Source organism: Ixodes scapularis, unplaced genomic scaffold (genome assembly GCF_016920785.2).
Source record: "Ixodes scapularis isolate PalLabHiFi unplaced genomic scaffold, ASM1692078v2 PGA_scaffold1__304_contigs__length_218370807, whole genome shotgun sequence".
NCBI lineage: Eukaryota > Metazoa > Arthropoda > Arachnida > Ixodida > Ixodidae > Ixodes > Ixodes scapularis.
Window position 1 is genome coordinate 27,660,216 of NW_024609846.1, and position 17,309 is coordinate 27,677,524.

Consider the following 17,309-nt stretch of genomic DNA (forward strand, 5'->3'; position numbering starts at 1 on the left):
AACAATCGGCCTAGATTGTTCGGCGACTGGAACATTCAGAACTCGATCTGACGAGAATGTTCTCGAACTCACGAGAACGCAATGAAAGAACAAATAAAAGAGCATTCCACTGACTGGAATCGAACCTAGACTTTTTGCACGACAGTCAAGCACGGTAACCACTCGGCCACGTGCGCGGTCGCTCGCTGACGAGCGTGGCAATATTCCCTCGGTTGAACGAACGCTCTAGAGCAAGAGCACCAGCTAGAAAGCCACGCGTTCGCGCTTGCATTCTTTCTTGTAGTCGATGATAATGTGAGTGCGAAATTACAGGGGCAGTTGTTTCTACAATTTATCTCAACTCACAATTCGGACTCGGCATATTGAATGCTCCTTGAAACCCTCCTCGTTTTCCTCCTACGGTAGATAAAGCATGTACAATTTCTAAATCAAGTGCAGCGATTTGTTTCAATGTAGATTTTCTCGAGATTTCTACAGCGGGAAAAAAGTATTAAGAGTGGTCATCTACACATCGGTTTCGTAAAAAAAGAAAAAAAGATATTTAAGAATGTTGTTTGAGAGGGTGAGATATTATTTTGTTAAAACACCTCGTCGTATTAGGCGGCGTCTAGACACCGTTGAGAATAAAAGTGAAGCTATAGGGTCAAAAACTTTAGGGTCATTCCATGCCAAAGGAGACGGCAATTTTCGTCATATTTTGGATATGCTTGAAAAAAATAAAATGAATAAAGGCACATTTGAAAGTAAGGATGGCTAAGTTTGAGGGCTGAATTATGTTTATTTTTGCTGACGTCATGCTCCAAAGTGCAGGGAATTTGAGAAAACCTCCTGTATTTAAAAAAAAATTGCTGAAAAAAAGCTTTTCTTACCACATAATTTTACGTTTGCATGCAATCAAGCATAAATACATTCTATCTTACCTTAAAAGGAAAACACCTTACGCCGCCATTTTGGGTCCAGACAGGCACTCCAAACTGAAGCAAATTTTTAAGATTTCTTGATTTTTTTTATACAACTTGAAATTAAAATTTGACTAAGAAACTTTTTCTAATTATTTTTATAAACCTTATACTCGACTAGGTTGCATTACAACAGTAAAAAAATTATTCGGACAGTTTTTAATTAAATGGTGAATATGACACTTTCTTCAAAAACTGCCCTATAGAGGGTAAAGAAAAGCCATGTGGGCAACGGTGGTCGCATTTTCTGAAATAGCCAAAAGGTTAACCAACCCCCTCTGTTCAACATATAAAAAAATTAGAAAAGTACTTTTCGATATTTTGGAGAAATTATTTTTTTAAATATGGGGCAGAACAACATCGCCTCCAGGTGTCCAGCTCGTCGGCAACGCACGCCGTCGTCTGGTACGGTCGAGCGAAACAGTGCATGGGGAACTTAATTTCGTTAACTATATTTGTATAGCTAACGCTAAGAATCTTGGCATTATGACATGTATATTTATAGTGCCTAGAAAGGGGATATTTTTTTTTTGTTCTAAACAATATGTTTGGGTGCGCTTGCAAGTTGAATAGCGACTACTCGAATACTGTTTGGGATACTTTTTATCAAAGCCGAAACAAAGCACATTTGTAGTTCATCGACATTTCTTTTTTTCTTATGTACATGAATGTAATATATAGTCGAGAAATACTACGTACAGATGTCACGCAAATAAGATATCAATATACCAGAAAGGGCAGGCGAATACTCATATTTAGGGGTTTTCGATAGGAGCACAACACAGAACTTTTTTTCATATAGGGGAGACACATATACTTTACAAGTGGTAAACACGCAACATGCTTTTGTTGTGTTATAACCTTCGAATGGCCGTCGGCCTGAATATCCACTCTTAATGTTCTGCTTCTTTTAATGTTTCACTCTCCGGATTTCAGTTGCACTATGTATTTGCACCCCAATACCTTTTCGTTGAAAAGGAGGAAAATCACCGTTATCGCTCGGCATCGTTGACGATCTCCAGCGTTCACTTTTTCATTTTTTTACAAGCGAACGCAGTATGACCAAAAAGTGAAGACGCGCCGTCTGCTAATCAATTTTGATGAACCGTCTGCATTCACAAACTCGGTTAGCAGAACACGGCTTCGTCTTCCGTCACCTGAGCACGTGTAAAGTGGAATTAAAGCCTTCAAATTAGCGTGCCAAAAGAATATTATTACGTGGTGGCTAAAATAACACCCACGTCCATCGTGCAGGAAGAGATTTCGCATGCCGAGCCATGCGAATTTAAGACATCGCAGCAGACGGTTCACACCCGTGACGTTCCAGACGTGCGCAGTGTTCTAGCCTATGACATGAACTGAAAGCTAATGAAACACTGATATTCTAAATGTGATAAAGTATTTCCTGACTATATTTTATATTTATCTACATAAGAAACAAAAATGTCGGTGACCTGCAAATGTGCTTTGTTTCGGCTTTGATAAAAAGTATCCCAAACAATATTTCGAGTTGTTGCTATTCAACTTGCAAGGGCACCCGGACATATACTTTAAAGAAAAAAATATGCACTCTCTAGTCACTATACATAGACGTGTCATAATGTCGAGATCCTCAGCTTTAGCTATACAAATATAATTAACGAAAGTAAGTGTTACCTCACCGACATTTACGCATTCGGACTTCATCTAATTGGGTCCGACGCAGTAGCTGTAAAATCCGCGACCTCCTTACAAACCCACTTACAAGTAGAACTCGCTAACTATTTCGCCACCTCGGCGTGTAAGCAATTGAAGGGACAGTGGGGAGAAAATACAGCTTTCTTTATTTGAACTAGGCTTCGGTAACTCAAATTAGACCCTTAAAGAAGTTTTCATTAAACAAGATACGGAATATGAAAAACACTTCACCGAACGCAACGCCAGAAGGACGTAATAGGATAAATATTAAAATAGAAGAGTTCGCTGTCGCACAAATATGTTAGCTTCTAAGTGCCTATACGAAACCGGATGCATTATTATCAAACTCCACAGCCTTTTCTTTTCTCATTCCGATGGAAGCAAGCTTCAAGAACTCGCGCGTTCTAGAAACGTGTTATGAAATGAGCACACAGCAGCATTTAGGATTTACGAGATGGTAGGAAAATGAAATCCCGTGACGCGATTTTTTTTTTTGCACAGCCTTCCAATTCTCTTTTTTTCGTGCAAGCCGCGACCAGCGCAATACTGGTTTTTATGTCAAGATTCATGGATGCAGCGTTTATATTCCTAAGACTGAGTGGAGAAGAAAAATATGTAAGCGAGGTGTGTGTCAGTTGACGGCACTTAAAAAACAAATGGCATTGATAGCACAATCATTGTCAACAGCTTGTGGCCTAACTGTTTTGACATGAGCCGGTAACCGTTATTTTTTTTCCGGTTCAGTTCCGGTTCGGGTTCATCGCGATAACAATATAACGGTTCGGGTTCGGGTTCAGTTCCGGAAAAAATACCGGTTCGGTTCCGGTTTTCGGTTCGGTTCGGTTCCGGTTCGACACCCTGATATATATACATATATATTCATGTTTCTAGCGAAATAAGTATAAATGATTGGCTCTGTCGTCCTCTCAACTTTTGCCCACGCAGTGAACTGAAGTTATACTTAATCCGGTCTATAATATGTTTCATACTTAGTGTACAACGCTGTCAAAGCTTCTCGCGAGAGCATAGGGTTTTATCTTGCAGATCATTTTCACGCGTTCTCACGCAAACAAAACCATAGATGAAGGCACGCGCTCGAGCCACTGGCTTTGGCAGCGTTATATACTAAGTATGAAACGGAGTACAAACGCTTTACACACGCCCCATATAACAGCCGCCATTACTGACCTTCTCTTTCCTACCGAGGTGCAAAGCGAATGAAGCGGGAGTTGACGACACTCCAAAGAGACCAATGCAGGAGAGAAGGACACAATATAATCTAAAATGGCAATCTATTAGAACACGAAAACAAACTGAGATGCTTTTTATCGAAAGGCTGTTGAAAAAAGTTATCAGGGGATATAAAATGCCGACAGCTTTTAACTTGACCTTCTGTAGCTTCTCTGGTGACTTTCTTTTAAATATTGGCCTACATTTAAATAGAAAGTGAACAGTACTTTTGTCGCCCCCAATATGCTTTTTCTTAGCTTTTCAATTGAAAAGCTACCGCCGTTTAAAAGAGAAAAAAAGGCTTTACGCATTAGCTAATGGTTAAAAGAAGTTTTGGAGGCTTACTAAGGCTTTCCAGTCTGCCCCAGTTTGGTTGTCGCAAAGTAAAGTATAAAAACCCGGGTTTTTTCATTTTTTTATATTTAGGATTTTGGTAGAACATGGTGTCTATGTGGTACTTGAACGCACTACATACATAGCACAAATGCATATAAGGGGCTGTCGAAGCGTAGAAATATGGGCGATTTGGTGACGCAATGGAACGTGAATACAGCGCAGACATAACGATGGACGAGTATACACACAGCGCCTTGTCTGTGTGTATACTCTTCTACTGGCCCACCGTTTTGTTTGCGCTGTGTTATCGTTCCATATAAGGGACAAAGACAAACATCATGAAGCACTGAGCACCTGGACCACAGTCCGATTGACTGCTCCAGAGCCTTATATATCCTACATATTAAAGTTAATCATCTGGTCGGTGTCCACTTCGACATTTATTAAGGTTATAAGTATCTAGACTTGTACCGTACGCATTAGAAGTAATCAAATTACTTGTAATCGATTACCTTTTGGAGTAATATTGTAATCAGGTCATTAGTTTTATTAGGAAGTAATCACGAGTAATCTGATTACTTTTTGGACTAATAAAATTACTTGTAACCGTTACAATTTGTCCACGGGCCCCCCCCCCCCCCCCCCCCGGCGCGCGCCTTTTTTTTTATAAAATGAAAAAATAAAAATTGCTTTTTTTTCGAACGGAAAAAAGAAAGATTTTTACGGAGCTGTAGGAAACGAGGTCAATCTCTTTCTATGTACAGTTTCTTAGGAATGTCTGCTTTTTTTTCTTTTTTCGAGCTGGGACTGGGAGTGGGAAACCCCAGGGAAGCCACAGTGAGTGACAAAGGCCATTCATGGCGAAGATTGAGGAAGCAGAATGTAGCTTTGTGAGTCCTTCGTTCAAACTAGTCCCCTCACGCACACACACACAGAAATAAAAAAATAAAAAAATCCTGCTTAGGGTACCTACCCACAGCCCATAGGAGAACCAGAACCGAAGAATGCCTAAAGCGGATGCAAAATATAACAAAGGCAGTTGAAATATTTCGCCATTTCCCCTACGTGGTTTTTGTGACAAGCAATGTTTCGAGTTGAGAACACGACCAACTCTATAATGGGCGACCAGCTCACCTTCTCCTGCCCCAGCGCGCCACTTTTTGTTTTGCTTGTTTAGTTCTTTTTAGTTCGCCTAGTTCCCGCCGCTCCCGCTGGCGCTGCTTAGAATCTCCACTTTCCCCGCTGCTTAGTACGCTCGGGAAGCCTGGGGAGGCTAGAACAGGCTGTCTTTTGGCACGTGCACGCGTGGACGCTTGGTTTTTCTGGCTGTAAAATAGCTCTACGTTAATGGTAAAGTGGAACTCAACGACGGGCTGTGATGGTCTTCTGCTGTGTGCCGCTGTGCAAGTCGAGCACGCGGACTTCGACGGGGGTCGCTTTCCACGAGTTCCCGGTTACGGAGATCCGGAACGACTGGTTGAGGAAAATCTCTTGCCAAGCAGAAGGCGAATCAGTTACCCACCAAACTATGTAGCATAGAAAGAAAATTGGTTCTCTTCATGTTCATAACACAAAATAGGTCGTGGTACATATAAGTTTACAGCGTCATCCTTTACACGCCGTGTTGCCAATGTTGGACGCTGTATATAACCTTCCTCATTTTGACGGTTTAGTTAAATGTGCAGTGATGCTGATACACCTACGTACCGGATCAGCCGTCATTCATCGGAAGGAATGATGTTCACGTGTTAATGTTGCGAGCTCGCGAATTTCAGATGACGCGGAACTTGCTGACAGGGTGTATGTTTTAATTATGAGCGTGTTAGACGTCGTTTGTTTATCTGATACTGTTTACTGTATTCCTTACTGTTTTCGATTTAGTGCGTCACTAATAAAGAAGTTAGTTGTCTGTGTCCTAGTGAAAATGAAATAATAATAGTAAATATACAGCTTGTCTCTGTCTTTCCTATTTTAACCATTGTTATGATCCTGCCTATTTTAATGGTCTATTTTAAACATTTTTACGCTTTTGCCTTTCCTGCAGTATTATTTCAAGAGATTGGGTATACGTTTTTTTCATGTATACAATAGTATGTTCATTACTGGCCTGGCAAAAAAATTTATGAGTGGAGAAGAGCCATACTCTAAAACTGAAACTGATATATTTTATTGAAATTTGGAGTATTTCTGGGTGCGCATTCTTTACAAAACGTATCAAACTGAAGCCGGTCGTATTAAGTGAGCAAAAACACTGTATGTCTGGCCGCGCTATAGGACTGGAAGCTATACTGATAAGCAAACACTCCCATTGCTCTACGTTGGCTTCACATAACTTAGCTCTTCCCAAAGGGGGAAAAATAAATAACAATTAATAGACCGGCAATCGAAAGCGCTGTCGCTTTACTCTGTTTACAGAACATGTCAAGAAAGCTATGCGGGTGTCGACAGAAAAGGTTACAATAAACTCGTGGGTTTTATCAACACAACCGCCGCCCGTCGCGTATGACCGCGCGCGCATTTGGAGATGATACGTGGCGGCGCCTGGCGGATTTCGCTGTCCCCAGCCGTGGTCACGTGGTATTTTCCGGTACACGCGCTCCCGTAGAGAGGGGAGAGCTGACCTGGTCACCCTTTATAGAGTTGGTCGTGGTTGAGAAGTGGTCGGGGCGATCTCTTCCGCTAATGGGTACTACACATGATCCATTTCAAATCCTGGAGCTGCTGCTCTTTTGTATAGACCGTTCCATTAGGGTCATAGCAGAGAGGGTAAAAGAGACAAAAATGCACTCCCCCTCTCACCCCGGACCTCGTCTGCTCCGCCGAGTGGGCTGTAGCGAGCGTCCGGCTGGCGTGCAAACTCTGTTTAAAATCGCGTCATTTTGGAACTTTCAAGCGCAGATGCGCAGACGTTAGTATGCCAGTTGTCGTGTAATACTATGCTGGATAAAAAGACTCACAGGGTCCAACTGTGCTGTTAAGTGCGTGCAAATAAAAAAAATATAGAAAAAACTGTCAGATTGGTCGGTTTCTTTGGCGAAAAGTAAATCCGGTTGCTGTACCTTTTTTACTATACAAAGTTCGTACTGGTATGGGCCTTTAGCGACCATGAGTGGAAGTCTGAAATAATAAATAAAACGTGCTCTCCTGCCGCAACACACGCAGTAGTTGAGGGTAGTATTGCCGGCTGGCTCAACCGCTATTTAAGTAACGGAAAGAGGATATGCTATTTGATTACTTAGCGAAATAGAACAACAGACAGCTATTGACTGGTTTTGGAGTAGCCATAACTATTCTAAGAACGCAAACCACTTCACAACGGCAGCCACGAGCGAGGGTTCGATGTTCCGCACTGCCCGTCGATACAGCCCAAAGATGGAGAACGGCAACCTCCCGGTTTGTCGTCTGCTATAGTCAGTTACAGGTTAAGAAGGTAACGGCAAATGCCCCTCAAAGGGAATCAGATATCCCTCCGCCACCTTTGCATCCAATAGCGTCCCACCGTTTCCGTGACGTCGCGGACAACGCGCGAGGAGGGTCTTGCCTTTCTTTAGATATTTGCTTTATCTTTCGACTTTGACTTAGCATTGTGGAAGCCACGAGAGGGACATTAGAGTTCTCCCCCACCGACGGAAACAAATACGACTTTCGGGGATTAGCTTCCCCCCCAATTGATACAAAGGCTGCTTTCAGGGGCTCGGTTCCCTCTCCGATGAATACAAAGGTCGCTTTTTCAAAAAGTGGGATCGGAGACAAGCGGGAATCCATTGAAGCGGAACAAGGAGCGTTTCCAGTGAACTCTTCTTTCGACTGCGGAGAGATTTGAAACGGGCGCATCACACTTGTGGGAGGAGCTTCTCCTACCTTCTTGACTTGTAACCGACTACAGCGGAGTCGAGCGCGTGCCCTCTCTCTCGTTTTACCCCGCCGAACCCGCTGAACTTCCCGGATGTGTGGAGAGGGCGCTGCGGTCGAACAAAATGGTGCCGCCCAGAGAGCGCAAAATGGAAGGGTCTATAACATGCAAGCTCTTCCACATGTGAATAATAAAATGAGCGACGTAAACTTTGAGCGACAACCCTTGCTCAAGCTTAACAAGATCTAGAACTCCCTTCGCTCAACCCCCCCCCCCCACACACACACACACACAGACACTCACACACTGGCAAACGCCCAAATCATTTAACTTCTTCAAACGAATTCTATGCGTTTTGTCCGCATTGTGAAGGTGCAACGACCACGAAGAGGGAGCCAGTTTTTGTTTTTCAATATTTGTGCAAATGTGAAATATAGGTTGGAAGTAGTTCATTGTTATGAGCGCTAAAGATGTGTCTTCACACAATAAAGTAATCGGAAAAGTAACGATTACCTCTTTAAGTAATGTCCAATTACTTTTGCCGTCGAGTAATCAAGTAATCTAATCGAATACTTTTTAGCCAAGAGTAATAGTAATTGTAATCGATTACTTTTTTATTAGTAACGTGTACAAGACTGCAAGTATCCGATCTCCTTTTGAAGAGTCTATCAAAGAGAAAACAGTGTTTCAACGTTGGTGGTCTCTATCCGTTACAAAAAAGCATTGGTACATCTAATTATAATTCTGCGCAGTCGCTAAAACAACATCCAGAAAAACGGCTCCAGGAATAAATCTTATCGCTTCTCTGCATAGCACCAGTCGTAACGAGGCAAGTGAAGGCAATCGCTCCACTGTGAAACCATTATTTTGCTTTTCCTTAGTAGCTGACTAGTTTAATGGGGTCAATAAAGTCCCTACATTCACGTACAAAGTGAGAACGGCAGGGCGTGTCTTTCGAGCGCCTGGCCTCCAACACACGCTCAATGCCTTCCGCCGTGCTTTGACTGCGCGCACGCTCTCGACGTGCGCGAGACGACGAAGCATTCTCGAGGACGCTCGCGCTTGAGGAGGGGCAACTGAAGCTGCTTTTTACCGTCCTCACCTTGTCCAAGACTAAAGGGGAACTTGGTGATTTTCGAAATATAGTCAAGACGTACTATGTTCAAATAAAAAGTCAGCAGAAAGTCTGTAGCTTTCATATTGCCACTGACTACAGAGAGTCAACTGGACATTGTTTAACGTGAAGTAAACAGAACGTCTGCAGTCTTTCTGATGACACTGTCAACAGAAAGTCAGCAGAAAAGAATCAACGTAGTTAATAGACAGTCAAAGGCTTTTCTTTTGACTCAGTCTGTAGAAAATTATCAGAAGAATTTCAACAGAAAATCAACACACGTTTTGTTGACCAGGACAACAGGAAGTCAAAGTTAAAGAATGTAGTCCGAGTCAACGAGAAGTTAACACGTTTTCAATAAAAAAAAAAGTCAAAATATTTTTATAGGAGAATTAACCGTTAGCGATGAAGTGGAGTAAACATAATCAGAAAAAAAAAAGCACTGCAGTTCAGTTATTGCGGCGCCCATGCACAGCTTCTAAATAGTGTGCATGGTCTATGTGCCGATGAAGTGAGGGAGAGGAGGAGTCAAGAGTGCGCGCGGGGACGTTAGAACGCTGAGCTGTTTGCATGGTTTAAACAAGTAGTGGGTAGACAAGAAGCAAAGCTCTTGGTCTTTACTCACATCTCTAACCGTTCGACTGACAGCCATCTGGTTATTTCTGGCCAGACACGAATTATATTCTCACATGTGGCGTTTATAGAAACATAAGAATGAAGAACGAAATTAAAACTGCATGTAAGGGTTGTTTTTTTCCGTAACACACCCCGGAAGATTGGAAAACGCATTTTTCTTAATTTTTTTTACTCTGACTATGGACGTCACATTTTCTGGTTTTCGATGGATTTTACTCGTACTTTCGGGCGGCGTTGTCACTGATCTCCATTTTAGTAGGCTGGATCGCGGATCGGGAGCCCGTCGGTGTCGCCACCGGTGGCCATTGCTTGACACCAGGAGTGGGCGTGGCGGCACGACAGCAGTGCGCAACAACTCAATGATCACCATGTATTTTCAGCTCCTGCTTTCCTGCGTGCTGACTTCGGCCCGTGGGACGAGTTCTCGTTTTTTCGTGGGCCATACACCGCAGAAGAACACGTCATCATCGATACCAGGCACGTTCCTCGACACCGGTATGATGACACCGAGACACGCCGACGCCATGGATCAGCCCCTTTTCATCGATGCCTATCACTCGTCACCGTCATCGACTCTGGCTCACCCTGGTAGCCAGATGGCCTGTATTTATACGCCGCTACACAACTTTTTCGCCACTGGGCATGGCGGCACGACAGCAGTGCGCAGCAACTCAATGATCACCATGTATTTTCAGCTCCTGCTTTCCTGCGTGCTGACTTCGGCCCGTGGAACGAGTTCTTGTTTTTTCGTGGGCCATACACCGCAGAAGAACACGTCATCATCGATACCAGGCACGTTCCTCGACACCGGTATGATGACACCGAGACACGCCGACGCCATGGATCAGCCCCTTTTCATCGATGCCTATCACTCGTCACCGTCATCGACTCTGGCTCACCCTGGTGGCCAGATGGCCTGTATTTATACGCCGCTACACAACTTTTTCGCCAGTGGGCATGGCGGCATGACAGCAGTGCGCAGCAACTCAATGATCACCATGTATTTTCAGCTCCTGCTTTCCTGCGTGCTGACTTCGGCCCGTGGAACGAGTTCTTGTTTTTTCGTGGGCCATACACCGCAGAAGAACACGTCATCATCGATACCAGGCACGTTCCTCGACACCGGTATGATGACAGCGAGACACGCCGACGCCATGGATCAGCCCCTTTTCATCGATGCCTATCACTCGTCACCGTCATCGACTCTGGCTCACCCTGGTGGCCAGATGGCCTGTATTTATACGCCGCTACACAACTTTTTCTCCACTGGGCATGGCGGCACGACAGCAGTGCGCAGCAACTCAATGATCACCATGTATTTTCAGCTCCTGCTTTCCTGCGTGCTGACTTCGGCCCGTGGAACGAGTTCTTGTTTTTTCGTGGGCCATACACCGCAGAAGAACACGTCATCATCGATACCAGGCACGTTCCTCGACACCGGTATGATGACACCGAGACACGCCGACGCCATGGATCAGCCCCTTTTCATCGATGCCTATCACTCGTCACCGTCATCGACTCTGGCTCACCCTGGTGGCCAGATGGCCTGTATTTATACGCCGCTACACAACTTTTTCGCCAGTGGGCATGGCGGCACGACAGCAGTGCGCAGCAACTCAATGATCACCATGTATTTTCAGCTCCTGCTTTCCTGCGTGCTGACTTCGGCCCGTGGAACGAGTTCTTGTTTTTTCGTGGGCCATACACCGCAGAAGAACACGTCATCATCGATACCAGGCACGTTCCTCGACACCGGTATGATGACACCGAGACACGCCGACGCCATGGATCAGCCCCTTTTCATCGATGCCTATCACTCGTCACTGTCATCGACTCTGGCTCACCCTGGTGGCCAGATGGCCTGTATTTATACGCCGCTACACAACTTTTTCGCCAGTGGGCATGGCGGCACGACAGCAGTGCGCAGCAACTCAATGATCACCATGTATTTTCAGCTCCTGCTTTCCTGCGTGCTGACTTCGGCCCGTGGAACGAGTTCTTGTTTTTTCGTGGGCCATACACCGCAGAAGAACACGTCATCATCGATACCAGGCACGTTCCTCGACACCGGTATGATGACACCGAGACACGCCGACGCCATGGATCAGCCCCTTTTCATCGATGCCTATCACTCGTCACCGTCATCGACTCTGGCTCACCCTGGTGGCCAGATGGCCTGTATTTATACGCCGCTACACAACTTTTTCGCCAGTGGGCATGGCGGCACGACAGCAGTGCGCAGCAACTCAATGATCACCATGTATTTTCAGCTCCTGCTTTCCTGCGTGCTGACTTCGGCCCGTGGAACGAGTTCTTGTTTTTTCGTGGGCCATACACCGCAGAAGAACACGTCATCATCGATACCAGGCACGTTCCTCGACACCGGTATGATGACACCGAGACACGCCGACGCCATGGATCAGCCCCTTTTCATCGATGCCTATCACTCGTCACCGTCATCGACTCTGGCTCACCCTGGTGGCCAGATGGCCTGTATTTATACGCCGCTACACAACTTTTTCGCCAGTGGGCATGGCGGCACGACAGCAGTGCGCAACAACTCAATGATCACCATGTATTTTCAGCTCCTGCTTTCCTGCGTGCTGACTTCGGCCCGTGGAACGAGTTCTTGTTTTTTTGTGGGCCATACACCGCAGAAGAACACGTCATCATCGATACCAGGCACGTTCCTCGACACCGGTATGATGACACCGAGACACGCCGACGCCATGGATCAGCCCCTTTTCATCGATGCCTATCACTCGTCACCGTCATCGACTCTGGCTCACCCTGGTGGCTAGATGGCCTGTATTTATACGCCGCTACACAACTTTTTCGCCAGTGGGCATGGCGGCACGACAGCAGTGCGCAACAACTCAATGATCACCATGTATTTTCAGGTGAGTAACAACGTGTCGTATTTCTGCAAACGAAGCGACGACATTTTTTTGTTCGTGCTGCCATGCCCCTGTGCCTGTTTGTCTATTGCGTACGAGTGTTTTTGCGTTTCGTTCCGTCTCCTTCTTTCGGGAGACGTTGAGTTAAACCCTGGTCCGGATGACCTAACTTTGCAAACTGTTCTTGATAAACTTGATGCAATGAACACATCCCTTCTTTCTGAAATCAGAAGTGTCCGCGCAGATCAGGAAACGGCGACCAAGTCCTTAGCTGACTTAAACTCGCGGGTCTCGGCAATTGAAGGCAATCTAAGCGATGTTAAAGCACTAAGGGACGACTTCGCTTGTGTTAAAGAGACCGTGTCTAAAGCAACAACTAGCGTCGACCAGGTGCAGCTCCGCCTGGATGACGTAGAAGACCGCTTACGCCGAGAAAACCGTGTATTTCACGGCATTAGCGACGCACCAGAGGAGACCAGGTCTCAATCGGAAGAAAAGGTTATTTCTTTGTGCAGCGAAAAACTCGGAATTAACCTTGAACTTTTACTTATTACCCGGGCTCACCGCATTGGCCGTTACAACCCCAACAAACAACGCCCTATAATTGTTAAGTTTGCATTAGGTAAAGTACGGCAGCAGCTTTTCTCCTCCCGGCTTTCGTTGCGAGGAACGAACGTCTCGATAGCAGAAGACTTCTCGCAAAGTACCCGAACGGCCCGCAGCAAATTAATCGAATATGGAAAGACACAGGCAGCTCCCTTTAAGATTTCCTTCAACAGGCTTCTATTGAATGGACGATGTTATATGTACGACCGGTCTAACGATACTGTTTTTGAATGCCCGCGATAGCAACCACCTAGTAAAAGCTTAACACAACCAGCTACTGGAATTACAGCACCATCAACATGTACCAATGCGAACGATGCCAATACATTGTCTTTTTTGTACACCAATATTAGAAGCCTATTACCGAAGCGTGACGACATAAATGAATTAATCGATGTTATGAACGTTGGTGTTATCGCACTAAGTGAGACCTGGCTCACGTCAGAAATAACTGATAATGAAATTTTCTTGAACTCAAGTCACCAATCTTCTTTTGTTATATTTCGCAGTGATCGGGTTTCAGGGAGAGGCGGTGGTGTCCTCCTCGCTGTAAAAACAATCTTCATCCACGAAAAGTGAACGTTGTGTCTGATCTAGAGATTGTATTTGCTTCCATCAACTGTTCAAACAACATTGTCATTTTTGGGGTTTGTTATCGCCCACCTTCTTGCAACGCTTCTTTTGTTGAAAGGCTGCATGACGCACTGTGCGACGTGAGAACGCAGCACCCCTTATCGAAACTAATTTTGGTGGGAGACTTCAACTACCCAGACATAGACTGGGGCGAAGATCTGCCGTCGGCAACGGCATCTCGAAATGAATCGAAACTTTTCTTAGATATGTGCCTAACGTTTAATCTAGAGCAACTCGTAACGCAGCCAACAAGGGTAACTGAATCATCATCTTCGATTCTAGACTTAGTCCTCACGTCGCACAGCGAAATAATAAACGATGTAAACATCATTAATGGCCTCAGCGATCACAAGTGCATACACTGCTCTTTGAACATTAAAAACAACGCAGCTGTTGAATCCTATCGAAAAATTAGAATATATGGAAAAGCAAACACTGACTTGATCAACCTCGGCCTAAAGTCTTTTATGGAGTCATGTATGCCCAACTTTTTTGATCGTTCTGTACAAGATAATTGGATGCTTTTTAAAGAAACGTTACTTTGTTTAATTGACCGTCATATACCACTAATACAGTTTCGAGAGAACGAGTCAGCCCCTTGGTACACCCGACAGCTTAAAACGCTCTGTAACCGGAAAAAGAGATTGTACCGACGTGCCCGACGTCTAGACACAGATCAGGCTTGGTCTTGTTTCTCAGATGCTTTCGCACTGTACAAGTCGACTGTCGCGAAAGCTAAAACACAATTTTATCAGAGCGATCTTGCCGCTATTCTCAAAAGTAACCCTCAGAAATTTTGGAAGATAATAAACCCCCACTATTGTAAACCGGTTTCATTGGTAAATGACAACGGAACTAATCTCTCTGATGATGATGCTGTTGAAAAGTTTTGCGATGCATTCTCCGCTGTGTTTAACAGTAGCGTCATCACATCTTTGCCAGATAATGTAACCATGTCGTTTCCACGAATGCATCCAATTACTTTCACGGAAAACGGCGTTAGCAAGTTGATAGATACACTTAAGATCTCATCGTCACCAGGGGCTGACGACATAAACAGTAAAATACTAAAGATTACTAAACCACTGTCAACTGTTTTTCTAACCTTTCTGTTTCAACAGTCCATAGATACTGGTGCTATTCCTGACGACTGGAGGGAAGGTAAGGTCGTTCCGGTCCACAAAGGCGGCGATGCGCACTCCCCTCTAAATTATCGACCCATATCATTAACTTCTGTTTGTTGTAAACTCATGGAACATGTCATTCAATCCCAAGTTATACATTTTCTGGAACAAAACAATTTCTTTTTTCCTAATCAACATGGCTTTAGAAAACATCGTTCTTGTGAAACACAGCTTGCCGCTTTCAGCCATGACATTCATATTTCCCTAGAAACCTCTCCTCAGGTTGATGCTATCTTTCTTGATTTTTCCAAAGCTTTTGATCGTGTTTCCCATAAACTCCTACTAACAAAACTGTCCGCACTTTCCCTTGATTCTTCCGTTCTAGCATGGATTGAAAATTTTCTCTCTTACCGAACCCAGCATGTGCACATCAACAACTGCCGTTCCCGAAGCGCTCCTGTAACCTCTGGCATACCGCAAGGATCTGTTCTTGGACCCCTGCTTTTTCTTGTATATATTAATGATCTCCCCCTTTCGTTGTCCTCTACGGTCCGCCTGTTTGCCGATGACTGCGTAATCTACAGGCCCATAGCTAACACAAATGATTCACTTAATCTGCAGACTGATCTTGACTGAATTAATGAATGGTGTTCAAAGTGGCAAATGCTCTTAAATGCTTCCAAATCTAAATCCCTCTCTTTTTTTCGAACCCGTCAACACCTTCAAGCTTTTTACTCTATTGGTAACCTCAATGTTGATGCCGTCTCAACTTACAAATATCTTGGCGTTCACTTCACTCACGACCTCTCCTGGAAGACTCATATTAACAACATCATTTCCGATTCAAACCGCACTCTTGGTTTTTTACGCCGCAATCTTCGTCTCGCGTCCTCATCTGTCAAACGCCTCGCATACGTCACATTAGTACGCCCAAAGTTAGAATATGCATCATCAGTCTGGGACCCTCATCTTAAATTCCTTACATCGGACATAGAATCACTTCAGAACCGTGCAGCTCGCTTTATAACGTCTCAGTACTCCAGGTTTGTCAGCGTAACTGAACTTAAACAAAACTTATCTTTGACTCCTTTATGTTCACGCAGGCGTATTGCTAAACTATGTCTTTTTCACAGGTTTTACTACGATGACCAGCTACATAGCTCATTCATCTTGCCACCTCATCGCATATCTCCTCGTGTTGATCACCCTGCAAAAGTTGGCCTTCTCTTTACCCGAAACACAGCATTCTTTAAATCTTTTTTTCCCGGCGACATCTGTGGACTGGAACGGCCTGCCTGAAATCATCGTCTCCACCCAAGACATCAGCTCATTCCGCGAATTGTTATCATCACATCTCCTATAACCCCACTCCCTTATGTAATACCCTAACTCCAGGGTTCTTAAGGTATTTAAATAAATAAATAAATAAATAAATACACGCAAGCCTATGGGAGAAACGCACACATGTGAGCATATTGAAGCATGTACGCTGTGCTCAGAGGCGAGTATTTTATGGTGCGCTGCGATCCTTATGTCGGGTGTTTGGAGATCGAATCGGTATTTGTCAAACGTTCGGTCGCCGAATAAAAAAAGTCAAACGTACCGGAGCACCTACGTCTGAGCTGGAAGCTTGTTCTCGTAGTGGAGTAAACAAAGGAACTTGCCGTCAATGAGAGCGTCCTCAGGGAAGCCCAGACGTTGATGAATGACAAAGAAGTTCCATCTCGACAATGGCTTTCCGAGAGTGAGCGAATTCCGCGTAGCAGAGCCTTCGAGCTTGTCGTCTGCTAAACCCAACTCAACGAAACCGCCACCGACTCCGCGGTAACTCTAGGTAACTCAAGCCTCATTGAGCTGCACTACAGCGGAGTCACTCTCGACCACAAAATATTTGTTTATAATAACTGCGAGGGCTGTCAGTATTAATGTTTGTATGCAAGCTATTTGACGGGCTTATTGAAAAGCATCCAAACAGTTTTAATGCCAACAGCTTAGAAAGGGAGGAAAACGTTACTTTTTCTCGTTCTTCCCATAGAGTCCCATGCATTGGCTGGTGTCAATCAATGGCCGCCGGTGGCGACCCTCGGCCCCAGCTGCCGAGGCCGCGGTCCGCGATCCAGCCTACTACAATAGAGATCAGTGGGCGTTGTCGTCGCTTGACGGATTCCGGGCGAAGTATTTCTTGGCGTGTCGCTGCTGCGGCATTTCCACGCAAACGACCTGTCATCTGCTTTACTTTCCGGA

The 17,309-nt window shown here is 44.8% G+C and overlaps 1 protein-coding gene across 1 annotated transcript; it reads left to right on the forward strand.

Annotated features, from left to right (window-relative positions):
* The first annotated feature begins 11,753 nt into the window (after nt 1–11,753).
* On the forward strand, nt 11,754–12,606 carry LOC121835666. Its single transcript, XM_042290109.1, has 2 exons — nt 11,754–11,983; nt 12,076–12,606. Exons 1-2 carry the CDS (start codon nt 11,927–11,929, stop codon nt 12,604–12,606), a joined length of 588 nt encoding a protein of 195 aa, XP_042146043.1. The 5' UTR covers nt 11,754–11,926.
* Nucleotides 12,607–17,309: the final 4,703 nt, after the last annotated feature.